The sequence below is a fragment of the Miniopterus natalensis genome, chromosome 12 (genome assembly GCF_054644295.1).
Source record: "Miniopterus natalensis isolate mMinNat1 chromosome 12, mMinNat1.hap1, whole genome shotgun sequence".
Classification (NCBI taxonomy): domain Eukaryota; kingdom Metazoa; phylum Chordata; class Mammalia; order Chiroptera; family Miniopteridae; genus Miniopterus; species Miniopterus natalensis.
The window spans coordinates 61894684-61922556 of NC_142092.1; the positions used below are offsets into that span (position 1 = coordinate 61894684).

The 27873-nt window shown below is 52.9% G+C and overlaps 1 protein-coding gene across 2 annotated transcripts in view; it reads left to right on the forward strand.

Annotated features, from left to right (window-relative positions):
• The first annotated feature begins 1099 nt into the window (after positions 1 to 1099).
• ASTN2 (astrotactin 2) overlaps positions 1100 to 27873 on the forward strand; it is a 694472-nt gene continuing 667698 nt past the window's right edge. For both annotated transcript variants that reach the window (XM_087822856.1, XM_087822857.1), the window contains exon 1: positions 1100 to 1505. In XM_087822856.1, coding sequence (XP_087678982.1) covers positions 1100 to 1505 — 406 coding nt within the window. The remainder of the gene's footprint in view (positions 1506 to 27873) is intronic.

A 27873-nucleotide genomic window follows, 5' to 3' on the forward strand; every position in this document is an offset into this window, starting at 1 on the left:
AGGCCCAGGCAGGGTCAGCTGAAGGTCAAAGGCTGCCCTGTGTCTGAGGACCTAGGGTTACAGTTCAACCTGACTCCAGCGGAAGGAGGGGGGTGTGTCCAGGTTTGCTGAGCAGACTCCTCTGGGAATGGGGCACAGGATGGAGAAGCCTGGGGGAGCCCCAGGAAGGCCAAGTATAGGTCTCTCTCCTGTCACTCTCTGGTCTCTCCTCTCTCTGCACCCCGTCTTCTCGCTGCACCCCTTCTCTTCTCTCTGCACCTCCCTCTCTCACCCTTTTCAGGAATTTCACACAGAGAGCAAAACCAGCCAAGTAGAGCAGCTCTAAGCAGGAGCAGGATCCAAAATAAAAGCACATGAGTGGGCTGGGCTGCGGGGCGGCAGCTAGGGGGCCGGAGCCTCCAGGCCCGGGCAATTTGGGAGGGCGGGGGCTCCACACCCCTGGGCCAATTAGGAATTAGCGCCGCCAGGGAGAGGCCTGGGGGGTGGGGGCCCGGCGGGGGCGGTTGCTCGGGCGGGTGGAAAGGGGGTGGGGAGGGGGCTCCCTCCAGCAGCTGGAAGGGGCCCGGACTGGGGACTGGGCTGCGGGAGACGAAGTTAGGTCCCGGCCACCCGGCGGCGACCTGCCCCCTGAAGAAGGCGGGGCCTGGGGCGCGGCGGGTCTGAGGCTCGCCCCCAGGTGCCGCCTCCGGGGTGGGCCGGGGGTGGGGTGACGGTGGGTGCGCGGGGCCAGCCAGGGGGGCTCCGGGGAGGCGGGAGCGGGCCCCGGAGCCGTAGGGGCCCGGGGAGGGGCGGCGCGGCCGAAGGACACCGGGCGGCGGCTTCGGGGGATCCTGGGAAAGGAGAGGGGGCGACTGGGATTCGCGCGCGGCCGGGCGGAGCCTCCGGAACGCCCGGGGTCCGCGGGGAGCCGGCGCGGGGCGGCGCGGGCCCGGGAGGCGGCGCGGGGGGGCGGGCCGGCCGCGCGGGGGGCGGAGCCGGCGCGGGGCTGCTGCGAGCGGCTCGCGCGGCTCCCTCGCTCCGCGTCCTGGTCGTCGGCCGCCGCCGGTTCCTCCTCCCGCGCCGCGCGGCCGCCGCTCGCAGCACCGCAGCCCCTCCCGCCATGGCCGCCGCCGGCGCCCGGCGCAGCCCCGGCCCCGGCCCCGGCTCGGGGCCCCGGGGGCGGCCGAGGCTCGGCTTCCACCCGCCGCCGCCGCCGCTGCTGCTGCTGCTGCTCCTGCCGCCGCCGCTGGCCGCCGCCGCGCGGGAGCCCGACAGCCCCTGCCGGCTCAAGACGGTCACGGTGTCCACGCTGCCCGCGCTGCGGGAGAGCGACATCGGCTGGAGCGGCGCCCGCGCCGGGGCCGGGGCCGGGGCCGGGGCCGCCGCCGCCGCGTCCCCGGGCTCCGCCAGCTCCGCGGGCGCCCCCGCCGAGTCGCGCCTCCTGCTCTTTGTGCGCAACGAGCTGCCCGGGCGCGTCGCGGTGCAGGACGACCTGGACAACACCGAGCTGCCCTTCTTCACTCTGGGTAAGGCTGGCGCCGGCGCGCGGCACCCCGAGGAACGCGAGCCCCGGGGAAGCGGGCGGGCGGGGCGCCTTGGGGATCCCCGCCCCGGGCCCCGGAGCGGGGTTGGAGGGGGCGGCTGAAGGGCCCGGAGGGCGTACAGGTGGTTGGAGAGGAGTGTGGGGCCGGAGGTCCCGGAGAGTGCGTGGCGGGAGCCCGGGGCGTGCGGGCACCCGCCTCGGCTCAGCCCCGAGGTGCCGCGCTGCGCGGCCGGTCCCCGCGTCCCAGACCCCGGGTCGCTGGGCGCGCCCGCGCGGGGGCCGGGGAAGCCCCGCTGCGAGGCCGGGGCAGGTCCCGCCCGCTCCCTGCGCCCGGTCCCTGCGCCCGCCGCGGCCGCCCCTGCGCCCTTGCCGGGGAGTTTCTGGCTGCGCCCTTCGGGGTAGATTTTCTCGAGAATCGGAGCGGAGAAGCTCCACCCTCAAAAACTGAGTTCCCGAATGGGTTGGGTGACCTTGGCCAAGTCGGTTCCCCTCTCGGGCCCTCAGTTTCGGCCACCTGTGAAGGGGGGGGATTGAGTGATTTCTGGGGACTGGGATTCCGAGCCCAAGGTCTCCACGCTGGGCTTGTCCGATTCGCCCCCCACTCTTGCTGCCTCAGTCGCGCTCAACCCCCCTCTCCCAGCCGACGGCAGGTTTGTCCTCGCCCCTGCGCCCCTGGGCTAGTCCTAGTAACTTACAGGCGAGAAAGTGGAAGGGGAGAGGGTGGGGTGGGGTCGGGTGGGGCGGGGGCTCGCCCGGAAAAGTTCATGGGAAAGTTCGCCGGCAGCTTGCTGCCCGCTGGTTCCCCGCGCGAATCCCCGAGGAGCCGGCCCCTCGCAGAGCCGTGGGGAGCGCGGCCGGCGTCCCACCCGGGTGACTGAAAGCTCAGTGACCTCCGAGAGCGGCCCCGAAAGGCCGCCCCCCGCGCGCCCGCGCCCCCGGCCGCCCCCTCTCCCTCCGCCCCTGGGCGCGGGGCGCGACTGGCTGCGGGAGCCGGTCGGCAGCTGCGCCCGGAAGGCGCGGGGCTTCTGCGCGGGACTCCCCCGCTCGCCCTCCCCGCATCCTTTCCTCCTCGGACCGGCCCGGCCCAGGCGCCGCGGGGGTGATGGGCCGCCGTGGTCGGCGCCTTCCGAATCCAGGCTTGAACCTCTGAGGTTAACTCTTTGCTCGCTGGAGAAGCCCCAAAGAGGAATCCGTGGACTCGGCGCCTCCCTGCTGGGAGCCATAGTATTTTTAAATGTATTTTTTGTGCCCCCCCCCCCTTCCCTTTCACGCCGCTGCCTCTGGAGATTTGAGTGAGTGCCAGGCGCTCCCGTGCTCAGAGCTGGAGCCGGGGCTCCTGGCCCTTGGGCGCTCCCCAGCTGGCTGTAACCCGAGCTTGCTGAGCTTTCTGCCAGCGCTTCGCAGGTTCCCAGGGGACTTCCCTTGGGCGGTGCGCCTGGCACGCGACACCCAGGGACTCGCACATACACTCAGGCAAACACGCGTGCGCCCCTGGGGCTGCCCGTTCCCAAGGACGGGAATGAGGGTGGGTGGAGATGGGGCAAAGAGCTAACCTTGGGCTCAGAGCTAACTCCTGCGGCTGCTTCCCCCAGGGGGGCACGGAGGGGGTCCCTTTCACAGCACTGACTCTCAGCCTTCTCTCCTCACCCTGGCGATCTCTCCACAGCGTGCCCCTCGCAGGCCAGGAGTGCAGATCTCCCTAAATGACTGGTCAGATGAGGGGGGAAAGGGGACGTCCTTGGAGATGGTGTTATTTGGAAGCAAGGACCCCAGAGCAGTCCAATTCCCCAAGGATGCGGAGGACCCGGTCCAGTCCATTAATAGGAATTGACCCAAAATTTCTGGAGCTGGCAACCTCTGCCTTTTTAAACTCTGGCTTTCAAGAGGGAACAGGTGCCGGAGAGCGAGGGGCAAGCTGAGTGAGGAGCCTGTGAGTTAGCTCAGCCTTCTCCGGCTCTCCATTTGGAGCCTTCCGCCTTCTCTGACGCTGGTGGCTGAGCCTGGAGGCTGGGCACTGCCTGCCTTGGAGTGGCCCGGTGCTGTCCTCCTTGTCACCCTGCCCTTTCTGGTGCATGTGGGGAACTGGGTTCCCTCTTCCTCCCCCCTTCCCCTCAGTGCCCTGGACTGACAGCTCGAGGCGCTCCCTCCCCCGAGGATTTGGCTAGCGAGGTAGTCACCAGATGGCCAAGTATAGCAGGAGCTGTGCAGGGAGACGTGGGCTTTTTATTTGTGTTGGTCTTTCCCTGTTTGCGTGTAAACACGGAGTGCACAGTGAGCTCCGGGAGGGCCAGGCTGGCTGGAAATGAGGACTGCTGCTTGTTGGGGGGTACTAGGAGTCATTTATGGCCGCATCTTTCTGAGGGTCCTGAGGCAGCCCCATCGCATCCCAAGACCTTTTAAACACCGTTCGTTTAAAAGCCGAGTATTTGTGTCTGCCGGGCTGAGCGAGTCTGTCACTACTGACTCGCCAGTTCAAGGGCTTTGGAGATGGCACCTGCCACTTCTGGGCATGCAGTCAGTGAATGCCAAATCCTGCCGAGAGCGGGGTATGTGGAGCCACCACTAGGGGGTGGTGGTGACTGCCAAAGCTTTGGGCTGTGGGCCCAGAGTTGGTGGTGGTAAAATGTTCCTGGCATTAAAACTGGGCAGTTGAACAAGTAAAAGATATATTTCCCATTTTACTCAAGTCCAACTGGAGAACTCAGGTAATTTTTCCATACTGTTTACCAACATCTTTCACCAAAATCGCCTGCACACCTGGCCCTCCCTACCCCCGCTGCTCCTGTTATCAGAGTTACTGGCTGTGTTATTGGTCATGCCCGGACTTAAACGACTTTTCTTCAGGTCTCTCCCTCTTCATATTTCTACTCTTCCCATCGTGTTCCAGCCTGCTTTAGGCAGGAGTAGGTTTCGCCGAGAGGTGAAAGATCCCCCAAGTTTCTGTGTCGGGCCTCTTCTCTAGAATCTGATTCCAAGTCAGTGGTGTCAACAAAGTGAATTTCCCTGAAAGTGATCAAGGAATAGCAGTGTGGGGCTGCAGGCTCTACTCTTGCCTGTTACCGTTAATTCACATAAAGCGTGTGGAGTGGGCACCGCTGTTATTGCCACCCTGCACGTTAGGAAACATTCACAGAGAGGTCAGGTGCCTAATCCAAGGCCAGGCTGTGAATAAATGGCAGACGTGGAACTGGAATCTCAGTCTGCCATCCACCCGCATTCTTGGTAATTGCTAAGTAGGCATCCTGAGCCAAATATGCATTGAGGTGCTGGTTGTACATGTATGTAGGGCGTGGTGCTGGGTTCTGGAGAGAAATATAACAATCTTCAACAGGGCAGGAACATTTCTCTAAAGGAACTTCAGCTACGCGAGTGAGCTGAGATCCGAAGTCTAATGTGAGGCATGGGTTAGATGACCGACAGTGGCCCTGCCAGCTCCAAGTCCTGTGACTCACGGGATGTCAGAGGGCGTTGTATTTAATGGTGCCAATGAGTGATGGAAGTGACACCACGCCCGCTCAGTCGCATCAGGGTGGGGAGACATCTCTGAAGACTGGGAGAAGGCTGGGGACACTTCCTGGACAGGAAAAGTCCTGAGCGAGGCCTTGGAGGACACGCTGGAGAAGTTGAGTGCTCCAGTAGAGCTTGGGAACTTGATGTTGGTTAGGACCTGGAGTCTCAGCTCTGGCCCACGGTGACCTTGAACAAGTCATTTAGCCCCCAGAGCTTCAGTTCTTTGTGCTGTAATATGAGTGGGTGGATGAGCCCGAAAATAATCCTTGGGTGTAAAGATTCTATGAACTTGAAGCGCCCTGACCTAGTCTGTCACTCCGACTAGCTCCCCTTGCTTCTCACTGGCTCCTTTCTTTTGCCGATAACATGGGGGTGTTGGGAAGGACTGATTGAAAAGGAAGAACTTGAACAGGAGCAGCAGCCAGTGCAGGGCTTCTGAGGTGAAGCTGCGCGTCACTCAGTCCTCACCTGCCCCCAGGCATCCCTCGGGGTTTGCTTGTGGACTTAGCTTTCCTGTCTGCAGGTGGGGACATGGCACCCTTCTCCCTCTGCTTGGTAGTGGCTGGGCTGGACTGTTGACCACCAGCCTTGATTCGGCAAAAGGGAGAAAAAGAGATGATACCGAATAACCAGCCCTTCATTGTCAAAATGTCTTGCTAATTTGCCTTGTCGTATAAATCACACAAAGAGGCGTGTGCTCTGCATTCCGGGGAGGGTGGGTGAAGAAGGAAGAGCCATCCAGTCCTGTGTCTTTAAATGCACCTACACCGGTAGATAGGACAGTGTCCTGAAGCTCTGTGCCGAAGAATGCGCTTTGCAGGAAGCTGATTGCCCTGCGTGGAAGGGAAAGGCACAGCCTGAAATGCCAACTTGGTCAGGTCTACAAAGATTCCTTAAAATACAGACAGTCTGAGTGCCGTGTCCTGCCAGCGGGCTCAGCGGTTGAGCATCGACTTAGGATCCAGGAGATCACGGTTCGATTCCTGGTCAGGGCACATGCCCGGGCTGCGGGCTCGATCCCCAGCAGGCGGCTGCAGGGACTCTCATCATTGATGTTTGCATCTCTCTCCCTCTCCCTCTGCCTTCTTCTCTCTGAAATCAATAAAGACATATTTTTTAAAAAATGAGTACCAAAAGAGAAAAGCCTCTGGAAGGACGGAGGGACCAGGAACCAGGTCAGAAGGGTTGTTAGAAGCAGGGAGTTTAGCCTAAGAACAGCCCACAAAAGGCTGGATGAGCTTCCTTCAGATGTCAGCAGGGAATGAGGAATGGGCTTTTTTCTGCCTGGTACTAAGGGGACAGAGTTCAACCCCTCTGGAGGGAGTGTCCCAGGGGGCTGTCCAGCAACCCAGCGCCTGACCCCTGGGGAGGTAGGACCCCTGTGGGAGGAGCCTTCAGGCGGTGACTAGCAGCTTTGGGCAGGCGTTTGGAGAGGGAACCTCAGCCCCGGGAGACGGTCAGGCTAGCTGTCGGTTTCTGGTTGGATCCTGCAGGTGGATGCCAGTCACTAAGAGGGAGGAAGAACAGACTGTGGTAAGCTGGATTTTCTGAAGAGATGGCTGACCACAGAATATTCATTAAAATCAATGCCAGTGCCCGGCCGGCGTGGCTCAGTGGTTGAGTGTCAGCCTATGAACCAGGATGTTATGGTTGGATTCCCCATCAGGGCAGACGCCTGGGTTTCAGGCGCCACGCCCAGTAGGGGGCGGGCAGGAGGCAGCCGATCAATGACTCTCTCATCACTGATGTTTCTCGCTCTCCTGCTCCCTTCCTCTCTCTGGAATCAATAAAAAAAAAAGAGAGAAAAGAAAAATCAATGCCAGTGTTTTTACTGTATGCGTGTGTGAGAGAGAAATTCTGGGGTGGAGAAGAGGGAGAATTTGATGTTTTCCAACAAAGCTAGAGTTTTTAAAATGTATGTTGTTTCCTCATTTGGGCACCAGGTTCCCTTATTACTAAATAAAGTGTTAAAGTGTTTGGGTAGCACTGGAAGGTCAAGGTCCTATCCTGTTCTGATGTCCCAGGCTTCTGAGACATTGTAAATAAGGCGCCTGCCGTGGGCAGAGGGGTGTTTGGTGGTCTCTGACCTGAGTCTTTTCCCTGGTTCCACTCACTTCAGTCCGTCCCCACCCCCTTTCCAGCTCCAATCTGATGAAACCTACTGAAGACTCAGGGCGGAGAGAGATTACCGTCTGCCCTCAGAAAGCACAGATTACCGTCTGCCCTCAGAAAGCACTCTGTTCCGGAGAGGGCGATGGGCGTTCGGGGAGGGGGCGTTTCGTTGCGGCTGCGTTAGAGAGGTTTGCTGTGTCTGGGGGTCATTTTCACCAGCCGAGACGGCAGAGCTCTGCACACTTTCCTGTGACCCGGAGCTGGATGGTTTCCCTCAGATCACTCTGTGCTTTTCCTTTAGGGCAGGGCTGGCAGTAGGTTTAACTGGACCTCTGGCAGGCAAAGCCTCCTGCTCTCAGCCCCTTGCTTTGCTGTGTAAACTAGTCCTGGCACAGGACCGTGTGACCACGTGTGCCGCAGGGAGAGAACACGTATACTGACTTCTTTGGGGGAAGTCACGAAAACTGTTACAACCATCGACACTGGGGGACTCACAGTATCACAGATTCTTGGAGCTCACTGAATCCACTCCCTTTATGTGGTAACACTGGGGCCAAGCGCCAGGGAAGAAAGCGACTTAAGGACCAGCATTTCAGGCTTCAGTGGCCCTGAGTCCCATTCCATGCAACGCCGGACCTCCCTCACTTGGCCCTGGGTTTAAACACAGATCAGTGTCTGCAACTCGGTTGAACTCATAAAATGCACCATCCTCTCCTCATGCCTCTGCAAAAAGCAAAACTACAAAACCCCTAAAATCTAAGGAGAAAGATATCCCTTAGGGAACTTGAATCCCCCCTCCCCAGTATCCAGCTGGTTGGCCCCAATCCTTCCTGAGACCCTGAGCCGGCGGGTTTTGTTCTGGGGGAGGAGGTAGCCTCCTTGCCTTTCACCAGCTGCCTTTGGGGCCGAGCAGAGGAAGCCTGTCTTTTCCAGGAGAGGAAGGAGCGAGCGGGATTTAACCTGCGGGTGGAGCAGCATCACGGGCACGCTTCCTTGACAGCCGATACTTCCCCAAGTTCTCACACTGGCCAGCTAGTGGCAACAGAAGATTAACTATAGCGAGCGAGCTGGTTTTCCTTCCTTCCCGCAGAGCGCGGGCCGTCTGCCGGGAGGGAGGCAGGCCGGCGGCCCTGCCTGTCGGGGCTCTCTCAGTTCTCCCTCACTCGCACTCTCCTTTTGGGGGCTCCTTGCAGTTGCCTGTAGGGCTTTTGCATAACAGCCCCCATTAAGATTTCCCTTCGGATTGGAGGCGGGTGCTGGTGACTTACACAATTCAGGACTGAAGTATTTGTAGCTTCCTTTCTGGCACACTAGAACATGCAAAGCAGCTCAGCCTGTGAGTCAGACATTGACAGAGATGTGGCATGTTACAAACGGTTAGGGTTTTACCCGTGAAGGGGAAACATTTCTCCGTCCCCATTGCCGCAGCCCCTGGCAGGCCTCAGCGCTTCTCTGCCCTAAGATTTCCACAGTCAGCTCACGGGCCTGTGCCTCTAGTCTGATCCTCTCTAATCCGTCCCCTGTACTTGCAGACGCAGTGATTTCATTTAAAGCCCAAATATGATCGTGCCTCTCCTCTGCTAAAGCACCTCACCAGTTCCCCATAGTTCTTAGTGTGAAGTCCAAGTTCTTTGTTGTGGTACAAGGTCCGTGATCAGACTCTGCTCCGACTGTCCTGCCCTGAGAATCCTTCCTTGTTCTAGAATTCTGCCCCCGCAGCCCTGGGGAAATTCCTTCTTACCTTTCAGGACTGAATTCAAACATCAACTGATCTTTGAAGTCTTTCCTGGCCTCTTCACACTGGCGTTGAACATTCTGGGCCTTCGCACCCACTGTCAGTATAAAGATTTCGATAGCAGGGCGAGTCCCTTAAGAGCTATTGAGCGCCTACAATGTTCTAGGCACTGTGCCAGGTGCTTGGGATCCATCGGAGACCAAAATGCATTGATCCCTTTGTTCAGAGAGATCATATCCAGGAGTGTGTGACTGTGCATGTGACCGCGTGTGCATGTGTGTATGTGATGGGGAGAGGACAATAACAATTATAACAAATAAGAAAAGTATGTAATCTGTGAGGTGATAAATTCTATGAGACAGGGCAAAAAATAAAAATAAAACAGGGAACTTTTTGCAAGGAGAGATCGGTTTGAATATTAAATAGGGAAGAGTGAGAGGAGCTTATTGAGAATGTAGGATTGGCACCAAGACTGGAAGGCATTGAAGAAGTGAGCCAAGTAGGTACCTGGGAGAAGAGCATCCCAGACAGAGCAGGGCCTCAGGAGAGCCCTGACTCTGCAGCCCTGGCTCTTGGAGGGCTCAAGCCCTGACTCTTGGCACAGCAGGAAGGCCAGTGCTCCTGAGTGGAGTGAGCAAAGGTGGGCAGGAGAGGGCGCGAAAGGGATAAGGGGTGTCACATAGGGCCATACAGATTGCTGCCAGGGCCTGGGCTTTTACTCTGAGTGAAATGCAGGAATTTAAGCAAAAGAGTGTCAATATCTGAGTTATGCTCCAAAAGAATTACTCAGGCTGCTCTGTAGAGGGGCAGAGATGGAAGCAGGAAGGCCTGTGCGAGTCTGTTCAGGTGAGATGGTGGTTTGGAGTAGAATGAGAGGAGCTTATGTGTTTCTTTGTCTGTCTGGACTATGGATCCATATGCAGAGAGCAGAGAGCAGAGAACATACCTCATTCATCTCCCGGGCTGCTGTGACTCACTGTGTGCTCCGCACTTCCTAGGTGTCCAGAGCACCTTAGATGACTAGAGCCCAGGGTTTGCAAAGTATTATCCCAGAATCTGTTTTGAGTAAAACCAGAGAGGTGCGGGAATTCCATTCATCTGTTGAGGCTAAGCCGGAATGCCTTCCCTTCCATAACTATAGCCTTCCCTTTTCTGGGATCCTGTAGACATTTTTTCTATCTTTGCCCCCCTCGTTGCTCTGGGATGTTTATCAGATGAGTAACAGGACCAATTTCATTAGAGGAAAGACCTTACCTTAAGAATTACGGAAGCCAGATAAGGGATTAGAACCTTCGCATGGTGGCAAACAGGGAGGTGCTGACTATATTGGAGAAGATGATACCATGGTTCTGGGATCATCAAATGTCATAAATGGTATGAGTTAGGACATTATCTGAACAAAACCTTTATATACAAAGATGGGAGAAGTCAAGGTCACCATAGCAAGTCAGCGGTAGAGCAAGTCACCAGATACCAATGTACTTGACCCCGAATCCCGTGTGTCTTCCACCCACCTGAGGGAGGGGCAGCCAGCCAGTGGGGGTGAGGGGAGCTGATAGTCCCAGACTTTATCTTTCTGGTATGGGGTAGGCTATGAAAACCGCAACTATTCCTTGAATATTTATTGGGCCCAGATGTTGCGCTGGTACATCTGTTATCTCATTTATTCTCTCCACAATGCTAAAAGACAGATTAGATTTGCCCCCGTGTGACAGGTGAGCGCCGAGGCCCAGATGAGTTAAGGAGCATGCCCGAGGTCACACAGCGATTGTACATTGGAGCAGGGCACCAACTCCGCTCTGCCTGGTTCCGGGCCCTGCGCTCCCTCTGCCTCCCATGCTGCGCAGAACCAGGAATTTAGTGAGTTGTTCTGTCTGTGACGATCTCTTTTCCATTGTATCTCTTCCTATTCTTGTTTCCAAGAAGTTGGGGATGTTTCCTTTGCAGGAACTTCAGGTGTGACAGCCTCACAGGGACTGAACTTGTCTCTGTGCTGCCAGGAGCTGACTCAGCATCTCCCTGGGCCCCGTCGCTCCTCACTCATTTGCCGAGAGAGCCCCAGGCCTTGTCTCACTTTGTTGTGTGCGCCGCTCATTGTCCCTGGACTGCTGGACAGCGGGATTCCTGGCCGCTGTGCCTTCTGAATTCTCTCCCTCTCCCCCACCCTTCCTTCTCCCCGTTCCACTTCCCTCTTTCCCCAGTGCTCAGGGAGTTCCCACCTTGGGCTTGGCATAGTGTCATACAGGAGACCTGTGATCTAGTCCTTATAGAAGCTCTACCTTTTTTTTTTTTTTTTTTATTTTAATAGGCCTTTATTGATTTCAGAAAGGGAGAGGGAGAGAGAGAGCAAGAGAGAAACATCAATGATGAGAGAGTCATTGATCGGCTGCCTCCTGCACGCCCCCTGCTGGGGATCGGGCCCAAAACCTGGGCATGTGCCCTGACTGGGAATCGAACCTCAATCTCCTGGATTATAGGTCGATGCTCAACCACTAAGCCACACCGGCCAGGCAGAAGCTCTGCCTTTGTCAAGGCATCAGTTGTGTAAGATAAGCCCTTATTTGCACTTTCCTGTCACTCTTCTGCTCTATCCAAGGTGAATTCTGCCTACCCAGTGCTTCCTAGCAGCATCGCACAGTTTTTACATTCCCATCTTGAAAAGGGGATTTACATTGCCTAATCTATGCATATGGGATACATATAATAATATATAACATTTACAAAAATATTGTAATGTTGTAAAAACCCAAATAAATGGTGTAGGCTTCTATAGTGTCAGAAACTGGGTGAAATATGGCCTTTGAGATGTAGCTCCACTCCCTCATTTACCTAGTGAAGAGAAGTATGTTTTGCAAGGTCACACAGGTAATTCACAGCAACTATCTCTAGCCAGTGTGCTGGGCTGGAACACTTGCCAGCTCTGACAATCAAGCCCTGGGTTTGAGTCCTGATGTACAACTTGCTAACTGTAGACTTCCGTATGCCACCACTTGGAGCCTCTGTATGTCCATCAGTAAAGTGAAAATAACATAAATCTCACTCCCCCCGGTCTCTCTGAGCATTATTTTTGGAGTGCCCTCCATAAACTGAATTTTAGGCAGCGCCCAGCACTGTACTGAATTTTCAGTTACACTAGAGCCATATGATCCTTACAGAGATAGTTGTGTGCCAAGCACCTAGCCCAGAATCTGGCACACAATTTGTGCTCTGTGCCTCATAGCCACCTGGAATCCTTTTTTTGAAAGGAGGTGGAGGTATGAATAAATAATGTATGCAAATTTCCTCTCCTTTCCCCCTCTTTCCAATGCTGCACGTTCTGCTTAGGCCCCTCCCGCCCTCCCTCTTCACCCCCACCCCCCATCAAGGCGAAACAGGATGAAATTCACCATTGATCTCTGCGGTTCTGCTGGAGCTGGGGAAGCGGGGATCTCCGGGGTTGTCTGAGGACAGCTTGGACAGAGAAGCTCTTAGAGGCCGAGTCTAAGGCAGGTGGGTGTTGGGGGAGGCAGGCGGGGCAGAATCCTCTCCCTTGTGGTGGAGACGGGCTGACAAGGCCCTGCTCTCAGGCACCCAGGGAAGTCACGAGTGGCTTTGCGAGCAGCGGAAAAGGGAAGGAACATTTCCATTAGCAGAATCAGCAGTAAAGAGATTTCCAGTCACTGTAATAGCTGCATTTGGGGGAATCATTTCAGTGCCGGCTGTGGGCGGAGGAGGGAAGGGGGCGGGGCAGCAGGGAAAGGCACCGGGAGACGTCTGGTCTGCTTGCAGGGAGCTGAGAGACCGCAGCGGGAATGGGAGCCAGGTGCCAGACGCACAGCGCCGGCCGGGTCTCTGGACCCCCGTTCCCTCCAAATGAACAGAGCCCCGTGCTCGGGAGGCCCTGGGGGAGGCCGCACACTCATTCTGTGCTGCTTTTGCTCTGATTCTCTGGGCTCCTGTTTTCAAGACTTAGGAGCCAGCAGCAACTTCCTGGGCTCCTGGGCTTTGCAGGTGGGAAAGTTCCCCGATTATTTAGCCCAGTGTCTCCTAGCATTAGCGACTCCTCAGAATCACCTTAGGACCCCGGATCTCACCCGGGGAGCCGAAGCACCCGGGGAGGGGCCTGGGAACACTTCAGCTAGTGTACCAACTGCTTGGGGGGGGCCCTTGGAGGCCCCCCTGGAGGAGCTGGGTGAAGTGATCCCTGTGCACCTCTTCAGCCTCGCCCCCTGACATTCCCGTTGGCACTGGACGCTGTAGCCTCACTGAGGACTTGAGGGTATCTGAGGGCACCAGGCATAATGCCCCCACCTGACCCCGGAACTGAGATGCTGGTCTCTGTTCCGAATACTTTCCCCACCCCCGTTCACCTGGCCGACTCCTAGCCTTAGCTGACTATTACCTCCTCTGGGGAACCTTCTCTTTTTCCTCCCAGGCTTACGTAGAGGTGTTTTTGTTTCTTTCTTTGTTTTTTTTTTTTTCCTGAATGCTCATATCCCCCTGGTAGGGTTGCCATATTTCATTAATAAACATAAATACAAAAAATAGAGTACAGGACGCCCAGCTAAACTTGAGTTTCGGCCAGTAAATACTTGCCTTGTCTAACTATGTCCCATGCAATATTTGGAACATAGTTTTACCAAAAGTGACTGTCTGATGATCAGAAATTCGTATTTAACAGGGTACCCTCTATTTTATCCGGCAACCCACAGGGACTCCAGTATCTTCCTTCCCCGTCGAGGATCACACTGCTGACGTGTGATTCCCCCGTCTCAGGAAACCACACCCCCACTCACCAGGTCACTCGGGGAAGGGGCCATCCCTCATGTTCTCTTTCCCTCGCTTCTCGCGTTCTTTCAGTCGGCCAACCCTCTTGATTTGGCTTCTACAATGACTCTCAAAAGCACTTGCTTCTCATGATTTCCTAACGCCATCTCCGTTGTCCAAGCCATCGTCCTTTCTCACGTGGGCTGCGATGTCCATCTTCTGACAGGCCGCCCCGCTGCCTCTCTGCCCCGTCCTTTCTTCATATCATGTGAGCTACGGCACACGGGCCAAGCCCAGCTTCTGCCTGCTTTCATACGGCCCGTAAGCCGATTTACTTGTTTAAACAGTTGAAAAAAAATCAAAAGAAGACTAGCGTCTCATGCTATGTGACAGTGATATCAAGTTCAATGGTCAGTGTCCATAAATAAGGATTCGTTGGCGCCCGCGCCCACGCATGCCTTCATGTGTGTATTTTCTACGTTTGCTTTCCTGCCGCAGCATTGACTCTCTGGCTCGCAGAGCTTGAAACGTTTCCTAACTGTCCCCTTAGAGAAAAACTTGCCAACCACGCTGCATACAGTAACCAAAGCGATCTCTAAAAAAGCAGCCCGGCTGGCCGTGGCGCAGAGGTTGAGCATCGACCTAGGATCCGGGCGATCGGGGTTCGATGCCTGGTCAGGGCACACGCCCGGGTTGCGGGCTCGATCCTCAGTCGGGGGCGTGCAGGAGGCAGCCGGTCAATGACTCTCTCATCATCGATGTTTCTCTCTCTCTCCCTCTCCCTTCCTCTCTCCGAAATCAATAAAGATATATTTAAAAAAAAAACCTAAAAAATAAAAAAGCAAATCAGATCTCTTCACCCTCTTGTTTAAAACTTTTGTTTGTCATTGCTCTTAAGGATAAGACCCTAATTCATCTTCAGAGCCTAGAAAATCCTAAACAAGTTGCCTTCTTCTGCATTCATCTTCCATTTTCTCCCTCGCTTACAGAACTCAAATATCACCTCCTTCATGAAGTGCTCCCTCACCATAGTCGCACCCTGGTACACCCTCGCCCCATAGCTTTCTATTCCGTTTATTTCTATTCCTTTATCTGACAGCGCCTTAAAGGTAGGGGTTATATCTTGTTGATCATTTTAGTCTCTAAATTATGTACTGAAGGACACAACACAGCACATAGTAGGTGCTGAGTGGCTATTTCCTGGCCGAGTGAATGAAACGGGCAGGAATAGGGGCGATGGTTTGTGAGCACCTGGGGGGCACCCGCCGCGTCGGGTGGTTCTGTGGTGCATTAGGAGGTTGTGGTGAGGATTCCAAGAGCTAAAGTTTGTCCACCTTGTAGAGCGGTGCCTGACCCCCAGCAGATGCTGCCTCGGTGTTTGTTAAATAAACAAAAATAAGTAGGCCTGTACCCAAGTCCTTAGGACCTGGACTCTCCCCACTGTCTCTGCAGTTGGAGGGAGTGTAGGGCAATTCAAAGGAAGCTCTGCGAAGGAAGACCTCGTGGAACCCACGGGGCAGGGTAGCCTGGGAGCGAGGGGTCCTGGGGCTGAGTCCGGGCTCTGCCGCCTGTGGTCATGTCCCTGCAGCTCTCTGGGCTTCCCCTTGTTTCTTACGTGATGAGATTGAGCCAAGCCACCTGTGAGGTTCTTCTCAGCCCCCCTGGCTCAGCAAGGGCCCCACAAGGAGGAAACGGTTTCCCAGGGCGCCTCTGAGCTTGAAAGCTCCTGCAGCAGGATAAAAACAACTCCCTCCCTCCCTCCCTCCCTCTCTGCCTCCTTCCTGGGGCCTCTGAGGATCAAACCCTCAGCTCTGAACCCAGATGCAACTCACATCCTCAGGCCCAGCCTCACACTAATTTGTTAGACAACCTTCATTTACTTTCTCTCCATCTTCCCCCTGGGAGAGAGACTGGAGAAGGTGACCGCCCAGAGTAACCAATTACCTGTCTGCCAATAGCAGGCCTCCCACAGTCCCCCCCTCCCTTCATCTCTCTCGTCACTTTATTCCCCTGGCCTCTCTAAAGCGCCTCTCCGCAGGGCAGAGGCCTCTAGGGAGATGGCCCGTTCACCTGGTTCCCTACTTCCAGCCAGGGAACAGAAGGCCACCCTTCCCCCAAGAGGGACAGCAGGTGGGAAGGCGGGTGGCTGAGAAAAGACAGCTGCCAACCTTGGAACACCAGGCTGGTTTTGCAAGTCTGCTGCATGCCAAACTGCGCTGGACGGGGAAGCAGGTGCCTTGGGTTCTAGTCCTGATAGTGCCGTTCACATGCTACGACGTGAGCTCACTTAAATGACAGGTCCTCCTGGGCCTAAATGAGTATTGTCAGAGCCAGTACTCCCTGACATGGGAAGATTGGGCTGCACAGAGTCACTCAGGAGAGGAGGAACCTTCCAGTCCTGTCTGCTCTCAGAATCCCGGGTGCCCAGACCTGTGCCCGTCACATAGTAGGCGCTCAGTAAATGTCCGCTGAATGAAGGAATGACTAGATGGAAAGTGTGCGTGATCAGACATTGCTAAGCAACGACTTCATCTCAGCTTCAGATTCCTCCTGAATGCAGTGCCCTCATCAGTCACTACGATCACCTGGGATTTGCCTGGGACATGAGTTCTATTCTCCTTCCTTAGACCCAACCGCTCCACCTAAAGCCCCCTGCTCTCCGTAAACTCCCCTGGCCTGGAGCTAAGCCCCCCCCAGTCATTTTCAGTGCTTCCTCCATCCCAGACCCTGTGCTGTGTCCCTGGGGGCACAGGAATGCAAAGAGGCAACAGTCTTTGGGGATGATAACATTTACGCTTTTCAATTTAAAAAATTCCTTTTCGTGGCTATTTTTAGTATCCGCATATTACAGAGGAACACATGGCCATTCAGAGACATAAAGTCAATTGAACAAGGTCACATAGTAAGTGGGATTAGCTGTATTTATTTTTAAAAGGAAACTTTGTATCACTATCACGAATGGAACACCAGAATAACTTGCTATAAATGGAAGGTAGCCTGTAAAATTAATGTAGCTATTGATTATATATATACATATTTTCATGTTCCACCTAAATTTATCATACCACACCTTGGGAAACATTGATTTAGTCCAGACACTCATGCAAAGATTTTCGTTTAAAATTTAAATTTTGCCCATTTAATTGTCAGATTTCCCCCTAATATATACATTAAAAGCTCTCTTTCCTGCCTCATCACTACTACTCGTCTTTTGGGATCCAGCTAGAATATACCTTCCTAGCTGCCAGGATGACTCTCCTTGCTCCCCAAGAACAGTGGTTTCCCAAGCACTTTGCATGTTCACTGCAACTTGTGTTTTCAAGGAAATGTGATTTTTTAATCCTGTTTCTCTTGCTGGTTTGTGAGCTTTCTAAGTTAAGCATCATGCCTCTTTAATATGTTTAATTCCAGCAGCTAGTGCACGCACGCTTGTTGAATTTTTAACCATCGGTTTAAATGTTCACAAAATGATTAAAAAATACAGGCTTGTTGTAACAAATTCAAACCGGTCAGGGATATTATAAAGGAAAAAGTGAGAGTCTCCCCCTTACCCAGTCTCACCCCCCAGAAATGGTCATGATGAAGAGTTTGCGGGGATCCTTGTGGACCGTGGAATACGTATGTGCCCGAGCAGCCACCTTTGGTGACGTAACAGAGAGGAAGTGACTGGCTCAAGGTCGCTCTGCAAGATTTCCTCAGGCAGCTCAGGGACATTAATGAAATTGTTTTTTCACGAGGGCGCTGGCTTTTCAAGCTCAGTTCCGTGATAGAGCAGGGGAGTATGAGTTGCTCTGGGATTCATCTAAAGAGATGCTCCACTTTTATGTGTGTGTAACACTGGAGCTCTGATTTCATTGTCACAAAAGAGTCCACAGCTTTAAAAAGATGTTCTGCAAGCAGGGTGCTATGTCTGGACTGCCCCATGCATAATATATTGGGAAGAAGACGGGCAATGTTCCTGCCACAGTATTTTATGGAGGTAGCACGACTGTGGAAAGCTCACTGACCATCTTATAGTTGATATTAAGCCAGCTTTATAAACCCGCTCCACACATGGCCAGGCCCCAGAATCCACCTCCAGATTTTCTCCAGGCTGCAGGCTGGAGTCCCCTTGTTTACCTGACCCTTTACTGACATCTGCATCTACATCTACGTGTGATATGGGTATATGCGTAAATGTGTGTATATATGTATACATGTAACACGTGTGTAGATATAACACATGCATACACATACGTGCAGATACATATGAGAGAGAGAATATGAAAATAATTTTTCTAGCTGGGGAACTAAAAGAAGACGCTGAACCCAGCAGGGGAGGGGCCAGAAGGGGAACAATTAGCACAAGGCATAGGTAGGGGGCAGGTGTCTCTGTCCCTGGCAAGGCTGATAAAGCAGTTCTTCCTCAAGCCCTTTCTCACACTCACTGGGGACAGGCTGTTCAGGAGAGGGCTACCTGGGGGTAGGCTGAGTTGCTTACCTTAGAAACCCTCTTTTATGAGGCCATGTGGATTGGCAGTTGGTCAGTTAATAGAAAAAGTCTCATTACAGCAGGAAATCATAAAAAATTATAATGCACCGTAAACGTTATATTTTAACTTAAAACACATAAACGTGTATACATTTGCCAATTATTTGATGTAGCCCAGGGCCTCTCCTCTTGGTCTGGGTCAGCTGATTGGAGTTCCATGACTCCATTCTTGTCTAAACCATTCTCATAATGTAGCAAATATGATCTCCAGCGTTTCATTAAAGGGGACTGAGAACTTAGAGATGCTTGCCAAGTAATCCGTCTAGAGTTTTATGATTCCTTTCTACATTTTTATAGTGGTTGCACCTGACCTAATTCAATAGCAATATGAAGTGACTTTATTCTTACAGTAAAATCAACGTAGTCCTCTTAGGAACCGCTTTCTTTGGATGCTAATAAATTTTTAATTTTCACAATATTTCATTACATTTTATACTGATAAGAATCCCAACAGGCATAAACAGGTTTGGGAAACAAACCAGCCCTCTGTAAAAACACAACTCAACTGACAGCCACGTCCTAAGAACCCCGGAGAGGAAGCCACCTGCTAGTGCGAACGGTCGGCAGTGCTCCTGGGCTTCAGGAGGCTCCGCCGGAGTCCTGGGGGCCCGGCCGAGCTGGGGCCAGCACAGGGAAGGCGAGCTAAAAGCTGTGGAAATTCATACATGGCTCAGATTGACAGAGTCAGGAAGTCACGGGGATTTTAGTGCTTGAGCCTTTAGCTAACCTGTTGGCCCCAAACTCTGATTTAAAGAAGAGAAAAAGGAATCCATTGGTGGGGATATAAGTTGTTGCAGCCACTATGGAAAACAGCATGGAGGTTCCTCAAAAAATTAAAAACAGAACTGCTGTATGATCCAGCAGTTCCACTTCTGAGTATATATCCAAAGGAAATGAAAACAGGATCTTGAAGAGATATAGCCCCCCCCCCCCATGTTCACTGAAGCATTATTTACAATAGTCAAGATAGGGAGACAGATCTGTGTCAGTCAGCGGATGGATGGAGAAAGGAGATGTGCTGTAAACCTATGATGGAAGGTTACTCAGCTGTGAGAAAAAAAGGAAACCCTGCCATTTGTGACAATGTGCGTGGACCTTGGGGGCATCATGCTAAGTGAAATAAATCAGACAGAGAAAAATGGATACTGTGTGGTTTCACTGAAATGCGCAATCCAAAAAGCCGAGCTCACAGAAACAGGCTAGAGGGCCGTTACGGGGGGTGTTGGTCAAGGAGCACAAACTTCCAGTTACACCACAGTAAGTTCTAGGGATGTAGTGGGGACCAGTGAGTGAGAGTGTGTTACATACCTCAAAGTTGCTCAGATCTGAAAAGTTTGCAGCATGTAAGTGTAATTATGTAGCATGATGGAGATGTTCGCAAGTGCCGCTTTGATGGTAATCATTTTGCAATGTATCAACCCATTTTGCAATGTATCAGATCAACCCATTGTAAGCCTTGAATTTACTCAATGTTATATGACAATTATACCAGTAAAGCTGGAGAAAATGTTTTAAAAATAAAGAGAGAGAAACTGAATTCAGAGTCGGGAACTCAAACCATTGGACTCTAAGGGCTTATGGCCCCCCCTCGGGACTCCACAGCGATGGTCACCGATGCTCCTTTTCTTTTAAACCTTATGAAGAATTAAACCTTATGAAGAGTTTGTTTTTCATTCATCACCACACCTGATCTTCCCATCGCCTTATGAGGGAATGAAAGCAGGATGTCCCCTTCGATTCCTCTTTGCTCTCGCCGCATACCCCTCCTATACACGCGTGGTTTTTAGGGGCTCTCTGTAACTCTGTTCTTGTGCCACATCTCCAGGCCATCCCAACTTAGAGCTCTCAGGACCCTCAGGCTATCCAGACCCTCATTGCACGGAGGGAGACCCAGGCCCAGAAAAGGCCAATGCCCTGTGCAGAGGGGCTGGGCCTGCTCATGAGTGCAGAGCCCTGTGCGCCTGGCCGGGCTCTCTCCCGCACCTGGTTGCGTGCCTGGCCCTGGGTCTCCAGGCTGCCTCCGTGCTGCGGAGGGTGGGCAGTCAAGGAGAGGGCGGTGTGTGCGAACCCGCGGCCAGGGGTTCTCATGCTTTATGAGGTGCAGAGTATAATTCAGAGTCCATTTTGGGGACGTCTTGCCCCATAAAATCTCAAGCAGGAATGGCTGGGAATTTGACTTTCCCAGCACATTTTTTAAAATAATACCTCTTCTCTCCATCCTATTTTCTTCTTTTTTCTGCGTCTTTTTTTTCTACCTAATTCTCATGGGACCGTAAGCTCCTGGTGGCTTATGGGGGGACACAGGGGGGGTGGTACTTGGGGAAGGGATCCTGCCATATAGGTTAATGGGCTGCAAGTGGTTGTGGAAACGCTCACTTTTCTTGGATGTTTCTTCCTCTGCAAAGACATTGGCTCAGGAAATGACACCAGGGATCTGCCTTCCACTCTTACAGTTAGATCTATAGATGCCATTCTTATTTTAGGCAAAACAAGGCACCTGGATAGTCTTGTAAAGCAGTAGCAGCTGCTCCTTCCTTGTTTCCCCCTCGCCTGGTCACAGCCACGGTCGCGGCCACGGCCACGGCCACGGCCACGTTGTGAGGCCTCCCCCAGCCTCCTTCAGTGCTGCGCCAGTCTCTTCCCTGGAGGAGCTCCTTCATCACTTCATGCGCTGCCTGGAGGGTCACTCCCAACGGCCAGTTCTCCCTCGCTTGGACCCCTCAGTGACCCACTGCTCGCAGGATTAGGAGCAGGCTCCCTGGCGTCTGAGCTCACCGCCTAAGGACCTTCTCCGTCTCTCTCTCCATTTCTCTGCCTACATGTCAGCCAAACTGGTTTTTTTACACCTCCCAGAAAACAGGCTCTACTTTCGCATTTCTGTGATTCTGTACAGGCCGTCCCCTATCACAGGTGTCCTTGTTTCCCTCTCTGTCTGCTGGCGGAACCCTCTCTCTCCCTCATAATCTTTTTTTTTTTTTTTTAACCTTCACCTGAGGATATTTTTCCCACTGTGTTTTCAGAGAGGGTAGAAGGGAGGGAGGGGGAGAGAGAGGGAGAAACATTGATGTGAGAGAGAGACATTGACTGGTTGCCTCCCCCCCACACTGCGACCAGGGGCAGGGAACCAGCCCACACCGAGGTAGGTGCCCTTGACCTGGGATTGAACCCCCGACCCCTCGGTGCGCAGGCGGACGCTCTGACCACTGAAGACACTGGCGAGGGCCTTCGTGAGCTACTTTCTGAGGGAAACTTCCATCCTTATAGCTTCCCCTCTCCTCCCTCCCTTCATTCATATTTTAATAACTTTATTCAGAAAACTTTATCAGGCCCCTCTTGGGCCACCTGTCTTATATGCAAATGTGTACATCTGTGTCTTGTCTCACTCTGCACAGTCCAGTGCAGTAGACAGTGGCTCCTGAGCGCTCAGAGTGTGACCAGCAAAACCAAGGGCCTCAGTTTTAAAATTTACTTAATTCTAATGAATTTGAATTTAAATGATCGCCGCCGTGGGTAGCGCCTGCCACACTGCACAGCACACATATAGAGCTCGCCCACCACCGCCGGAAATTCTGTTGAACAGCACTGCTTACGAGACCTTGAGGGGGAGGGATGGGGTTTTGTCTTTTCTGTACCCTGTTCCTAGCCCAGGACCTATTATTTGTAACATGTCAATAGATGTTGGTGGAGCTGCCATTCAGGCGAGACCGTTTAACCCCTGGCCTCAGAGAGATCCAGCTGTGAGGAGGAGATGCACAGCCATTTATTTCTAAAACACATCAATGTTCCCTAAGGACACTAAGGCCTCATAGGCTTTCTCCTGCAAAGTCTGGCCTGCCCTCTAGTCCGGGATGTCCCAGATTAACCCGTTCATGGCACTGGTAGAAATTCCTGGCCCCCGATGGGTCATTTCTCAGCCGCACCCCTTCCTCTCAGTCTCTTCCTCCCCACCCCGAGCAGGTCCATCCCACAGCCCGGCCTCAGACAGAGGGGCCAGCAGGGCCATGCGACTGAATGCACAGGTTTGAGCTTCTGTGGCTGTTTCATGGAAGATTCATGAGCGTTTCTTTGAGAGAGAACAGAAAACTCTCCCCTGCGAGTGATGGGTGAGAGTGGAGTGGGAGTCGCTCTGGTCCCCCCCCATCTCCTCTTCACTCCCACTTTCTCCTGAACCCTTTCTCCCTGCTCTCCCGGGTGTCTCTCTCTTTAGCATGCCCTTTTTCCTTGCTCCCTCCCTGGCTGTGTGTATCTGTCTTTCCCCGTGTCTCTCCCCACAGCCCTGAAGTCTGTCTAGCACCCTGAGGACAAGTCACTCCTGTCTGCCAACCCTGACCCCAGATGCCAGCCCAGGCCCCCTGTTGACCATTGAGGCCCATGCACAGCTCAGCCAGGAGAGAGGAAGTGGGCAGGGCAGGGTGACCCGAGATGCCAGCCCAGGCCCCCTGTTGACCATGGAGGCCCGTGCACAGCTCAGCCAGGAGAGAGGAAGTGGGCAGGGCAGGGTGACCCGAGATGCCAGCCCAGGCCCCCTGTTGACCATGGAGGCCCGTGCACAGCTCAGCCAGGAGAGAGGAGGTGCGCAGGGCAGGGTGACCCGAGATGCTAGCCCAGGCCCCCTGTTGACCATCGAGGCCCGTGCACAGCTCAGCCAGGAGAGAAGAGGTGGGCAGGGCAGGGTGACCCGAGATGCCAGCCCAGGCCCCCTGTTGACCATCGAGGCCCGTGCACAGCTCAGCCAGGAGAGAGGAGGTGGGCAGGGCAGGGATGGTCCTGGTGCAGCTCCCTCACCCCCAGTGCCAGGGGCTCCACACTCCTGACCAGGGAGGCTGCCTCCTTCCCTGCCCCTGTTGTCCCATGTCACTCCAGGTGTCCTGGGGGACTTCAGAGGCCTCCGTGGCCCCTTGGTGCATCTTGCACAAATTTGGCCCAGACCCTGATTTTCAGTGTGAGGTGTGATACCGAGAGCAGCTGGTAAAAAGGACCTGGGCGGGGGGGCGGGGAGCTTATTCCTGTTTTGCTAAATATTTGAAGGTCTTTTTCTGCGACTCTGGCGGGCCCCTCTTTCTCAGCCTCTGCTCCTCTTGCTCTATTCATCACCAGTCTTATTTTAAAGCTTTTTCCTTCAGGGCATTAGAAACATCTGCTGAATAGTTTCAGAAGAAAAGTTTCAAGAAGGATCATCCCTTCTGCAGTTTCAACCCTTGGCTGTACCTGACAATGAAAGGCACCTGAGCCAAGTTACCGTGTCCCCAAAATACATGTGCCTTCTCGAGACTGAGCCAGGGCGCCCACGCTCAGTTTAGCTTGCAAGCCTTAGTAGTATGTTAAGGTAGCCGTTGGTCTTGAGTCGACAGGATCTCTTGTTTCAAAAGTAACAAAACAAAAGAGCAAAATGAAGAAGGAAGGAGTTAGGAGGGGAGGAAGGTGAAGATGAAGACAGGCTAGTAACCTCTCCTGCCGCCCGCAAGGTAGACTTGAGTTCACTCCTGGAGCAGGACTGGAAACACCTCTTGCAATCCTTGGATTTGTCCTTTTGTTTTCCACACTTTCATTATTTAACCTATAACCAAAGCTTATTCATTTTTCTCCCAACCTATCCTTTGAATTTATCCGTTTCTTTACATCTTTACCCTGGTACAAGTTCCTTTCATCTCTGACAGGTGATTCAGGAGGCTCCTAACTGGCCTCTCAGATTCCCTGCCGCTCTTAATTCCCGCCTAGCCCTTCCCTGTCCTCACAAGCTGCCAGAATGACTATGAACTTGAACATCAGATCGGACCTCTCCTCTGCTTAAATTCAGTGTCTTCCCATTGTGCTTATCGGGAAATACATTGTCCCCAGCGAAGGCCTACAAGATATTCAGCCTCAGCTGCATATTAGAATATTAGGAAGCTTTAAAAATGTCAGGACCTAGAATGGACCCTAGGCAAATTAAATAAGTATAAACGGGAGTTAGATTGTTTGACAGTTTCATGTAGAATTAAACATACTCTTACCATATGACCCAGCAGTCACATTCCTTGTTATTTACTCAAATGAGTTGGAAACTTATGTCCCATGCAAAAAAAAAAATACCCTGCACATGAATATTTACAGAAGCTTAATTTAAAATTTCCAAAACTTGGATGCAAACAAGATGCCTGTCAATAGATGAATGGATAAACTGTGATACATCCAGACGACAATATAATTCAGTGATTAAAAGAAATGAGCTATCAAGCCTCAAAAAGACATGGCGGAACCTTAAAATAATATTGCTAAGTGAAAGAGGCCAATCTGAAAAGGCCACATACTATATGATTTCAGATATATTACATTCTGGGAAAGGCAAACCTGTGGAGACAAGAACAAGATACATTGTTACGGGTTTGGGGGGAGGGAGGAAGAGGAACAGGTGGAGCCCGGGGGGTTTAACAGCAGTGAAACTGTTTCATATGTGCAGTAAGAATGGGCACATTTCCAAACTTGTCAGAACCCAAAGCGTGCACATCACAAAGGGTGAACCCTGTGAAAACTAGACTTCAGTTCATCAAATGCAATTATATTGGCCCATCAATTGTAACAGATGTGCCATACTAAGACAAGATGTAAAAAACGGGGGAAACTGTGTGTGTGTGTGTGTGTGTGTGTGTGTGTAGAGGTGCTATGTGGGACCTCTGTGTGCTTCCCCATCAGTATTTATGTAAACCTAAAACTGCTCTTAAAATAAATAGTGCATTAATTTAAATTTTAAAAAGCCAGGGCCCCGTCCTAAGCCAGTTAAATCAGAATAAGGAAGCATTACTGTTCTGTTTGGTTTTTAATCACTCGAGGTGCCTTGGGGATCCTAATACACAGCTGGGAGCAGGGTCCCTGCCCAGGGGGGCCCCCTCCCCGGCCTCCTCGCCTCCCCTGCTGTTTCTCTCTCCTTGCCAGAGGCCCCCGGACGCCCTCCCTGACTGTTGGATCTAAATTGCGCCTGGCTCTCCGTTTGTCGGTGTTTATTGTCTCTAGACCACAAACTTTGTGAGGGAAGGGACTGTGTTCCACACTGTGCTCCTCAAAGCATTTGCCTCGTAATTAGCACTCAGTAAGTAAGTATTTACTGAGCGAATGAACAGGTCCTACCATTTAATAGGCTCCTCTCTTCAACATCATAGCAAGTTGGAGGAGACTGGGGGAAAGTGGTGATGGCTGGAGCTGGGTGAGACGAAGTGTGCACGCTGCGAGGGGGCTGCAGAACCCAGACAACGTATCCCCTTCACGACCCAAGCCCTCCGGTTGGTGGCCCGAGTCCCGAGCTTAAGTTGGGGAATGGATGAGTTAAATTTATCTCTGTCGTTTCCGTTTTCTTGCTCTGCAGTAAAATCAGTGATTGCTTGGTCAAACTGCAGCATAATGCAATTAGGCTCACGTCTTCCTCTCTCCTCCGGGTGCCTTGGAAGTGAATTCTGCTCCTGCTGGAAACAGCTCTGTAGTCAACAAGCAAGCTGGAAGGAGAGAAACCCAGAGCCCTTCCCCCACCCCCAGTGCCCGTCCCCTTTGCTGCTTCCTTCACATAAGAAATTAAATTGCCTTTAGACTGAGAACAAAGGTAAAAGCCACGTAGAAACAGGATATTCACAGGTGCTTTCTGGAGCAGAGAAAATTGCAAAAGATTTCTTTAATCTTTGCTCACGTAGGAGACACACATGCACTGGAGTAGCACAGTGAGGAAGCAGGTAAGCGTTTATCTTTGCTTTTGTTTGGCCTGAGTTCCAGCTCCTGGTGCAATATTTGTACTTGTTTCTCTGCACATTCAGTACATTTCTTTATGGCAGTGAGGAGTGGCTCATGTCAGGTTTACCGTGAAGGACCCCGAGGGCAGGACAGCCTGTAAGTTCTGTTGGGGGATATGGAGAGGAAGGTAGGGGACTGAATTTTTGGTGCCGGTGAGACTTAGGGAAAGAGGCTGGAGAGACGAGGCAAATGGCCACCAGCCCAGACAGCCCCGAGCTGTCGTTGAAGGGCTCCGATTTCTCACCTTGGGCATACTTCTAACTCCCTGAGTCCCTGAGCCAGCCGTCCGTGCATTCTAGAGCTCTATCAGTGGGGTTGCGAGCAACAGGAAATAACTTCATTTAAGCGAAGGGACTTTATGGGAAGGGTTTGGGATGGCTCATAGCAGGGTGGAAGGCGCAGGCTCAGAAAAGGCTGCCCTGGGGACCTGAGCACCCCCACCATGATAGACGGGCGCCCACAGTTTCCATCCTTTCCTCCCCCCCTTCTGCATCCATTGGCTCAAAGTGGCTGCATCGTTTCCTCTCAGGCAGGGAAAAAGCGGTCACCTGGACTGACATTCCCTCCGGGTGTGGTTGAAGGGAGAGGTATAGTTTGAAAGCTGAGTCTAGGAGCTGATAAAATGGTTCCCAGATAGCCAAAGCCACAGCCGTCCTCATCAGGGCCAGTGGTGTCCTCACCTGTAAGGTAGCAGTGGTTTTCCAAAGCCTCTTTCAGCCACGGAAGCTTCAAGTGGAATCTGGGGCAACCCACTGCAAAAACCCGAGGAGAGCAGAATTGCTCTGGCTGAGACTCGGACCCTGAGCCCTCCTCCAGCCTTCTCTCCCCCTCACTCCCGAAGTGGTCCTTGCGATGTCTGTTTAGAACCTAGAGCTCCATGAAGTGCAGTTAGACACCACAGGCCCAGATGATCTCCAGGGTCCTGTTCAGCTCTGGCCTTTGCAGCAGAACAGAGCGTCGAAGTCGGGGCTCTGTAAAGCCGTGTGCAGAGGAGAGGGCGCTTCGGGGGTAGTTACAGGGCTCAGTGACTTCCAGTTTGCCTGCCGGAGATGGTGACCTCTCTGTGGACTGCTGGGCTTCTCTCAGTTCCTCTAATGTGGCAATCTCCCTTGTGCCTCTGGGCCTTTGCACCAGCTGTTTCTGTTGCCTAGAAAGGCCCTGCCTCCACCTCTTGTTGTCTGACTGACTCCTGCTACTATGTTCAGATTCTCAATTAATGTCCTTCCTTCAGATGAGCCTTTCCTGACTTCTCAGCTTAGCGCTGGTCTCCCTGTTTTGTGTATCGCATCGCATCCTGTGATTGGTAGAACTTGTTACAGATTTTAATGATACATTTATTTCCTTCCACTCTACTGTAAGCTCAGCATGCAGAATCATGCCTCTGTTAATTACTAAAAGATGTATGTGGAACGAAGAAATACATGTAGGGCATACAGTTCTCAAAGCATTGATTCAGTTCCGCGAGCATTTACTGAGCACCTTCTGTATACCAGGTCCTCTCCTAGGGGCTGGGCTGGATCTCTGAACAGGACAGAGATCCAGTTGTTGGGTTGCTCATTTTCTTGGGCAGGAGAATTTTTTTCTGTTCTCCCATTTGATCCGCAACTTACTGTAGGAAGTCAACAGTGTGAGTTCTTTCTTTTTTTTAAAATATATCTTAATTGATTTCAGAGAGAGGAAAGGAGAGGGAGAGAGAGATAGAAACATCAATGATGAGAGAGTCATTGATCGAGCCCGCAACCCGGGCATGTGCCCTGACCGGGAATCGAACCCCGATCGCCTGGATCCTAAGTCGACACTCAACCTCTGAGCCACTCCCGGCCAGGCAACAGTGTGCGTTCTGAGGCCCAGAGAGGTCGAGGGATCTGACCAGGGTCACACAGTGAGTTGATGGCTCCTGGCCCAGTGCTCCTCTGCTTCTCCCATTCCTGCAGAGAGTAATGAAATGTAATTAGTGAAAAG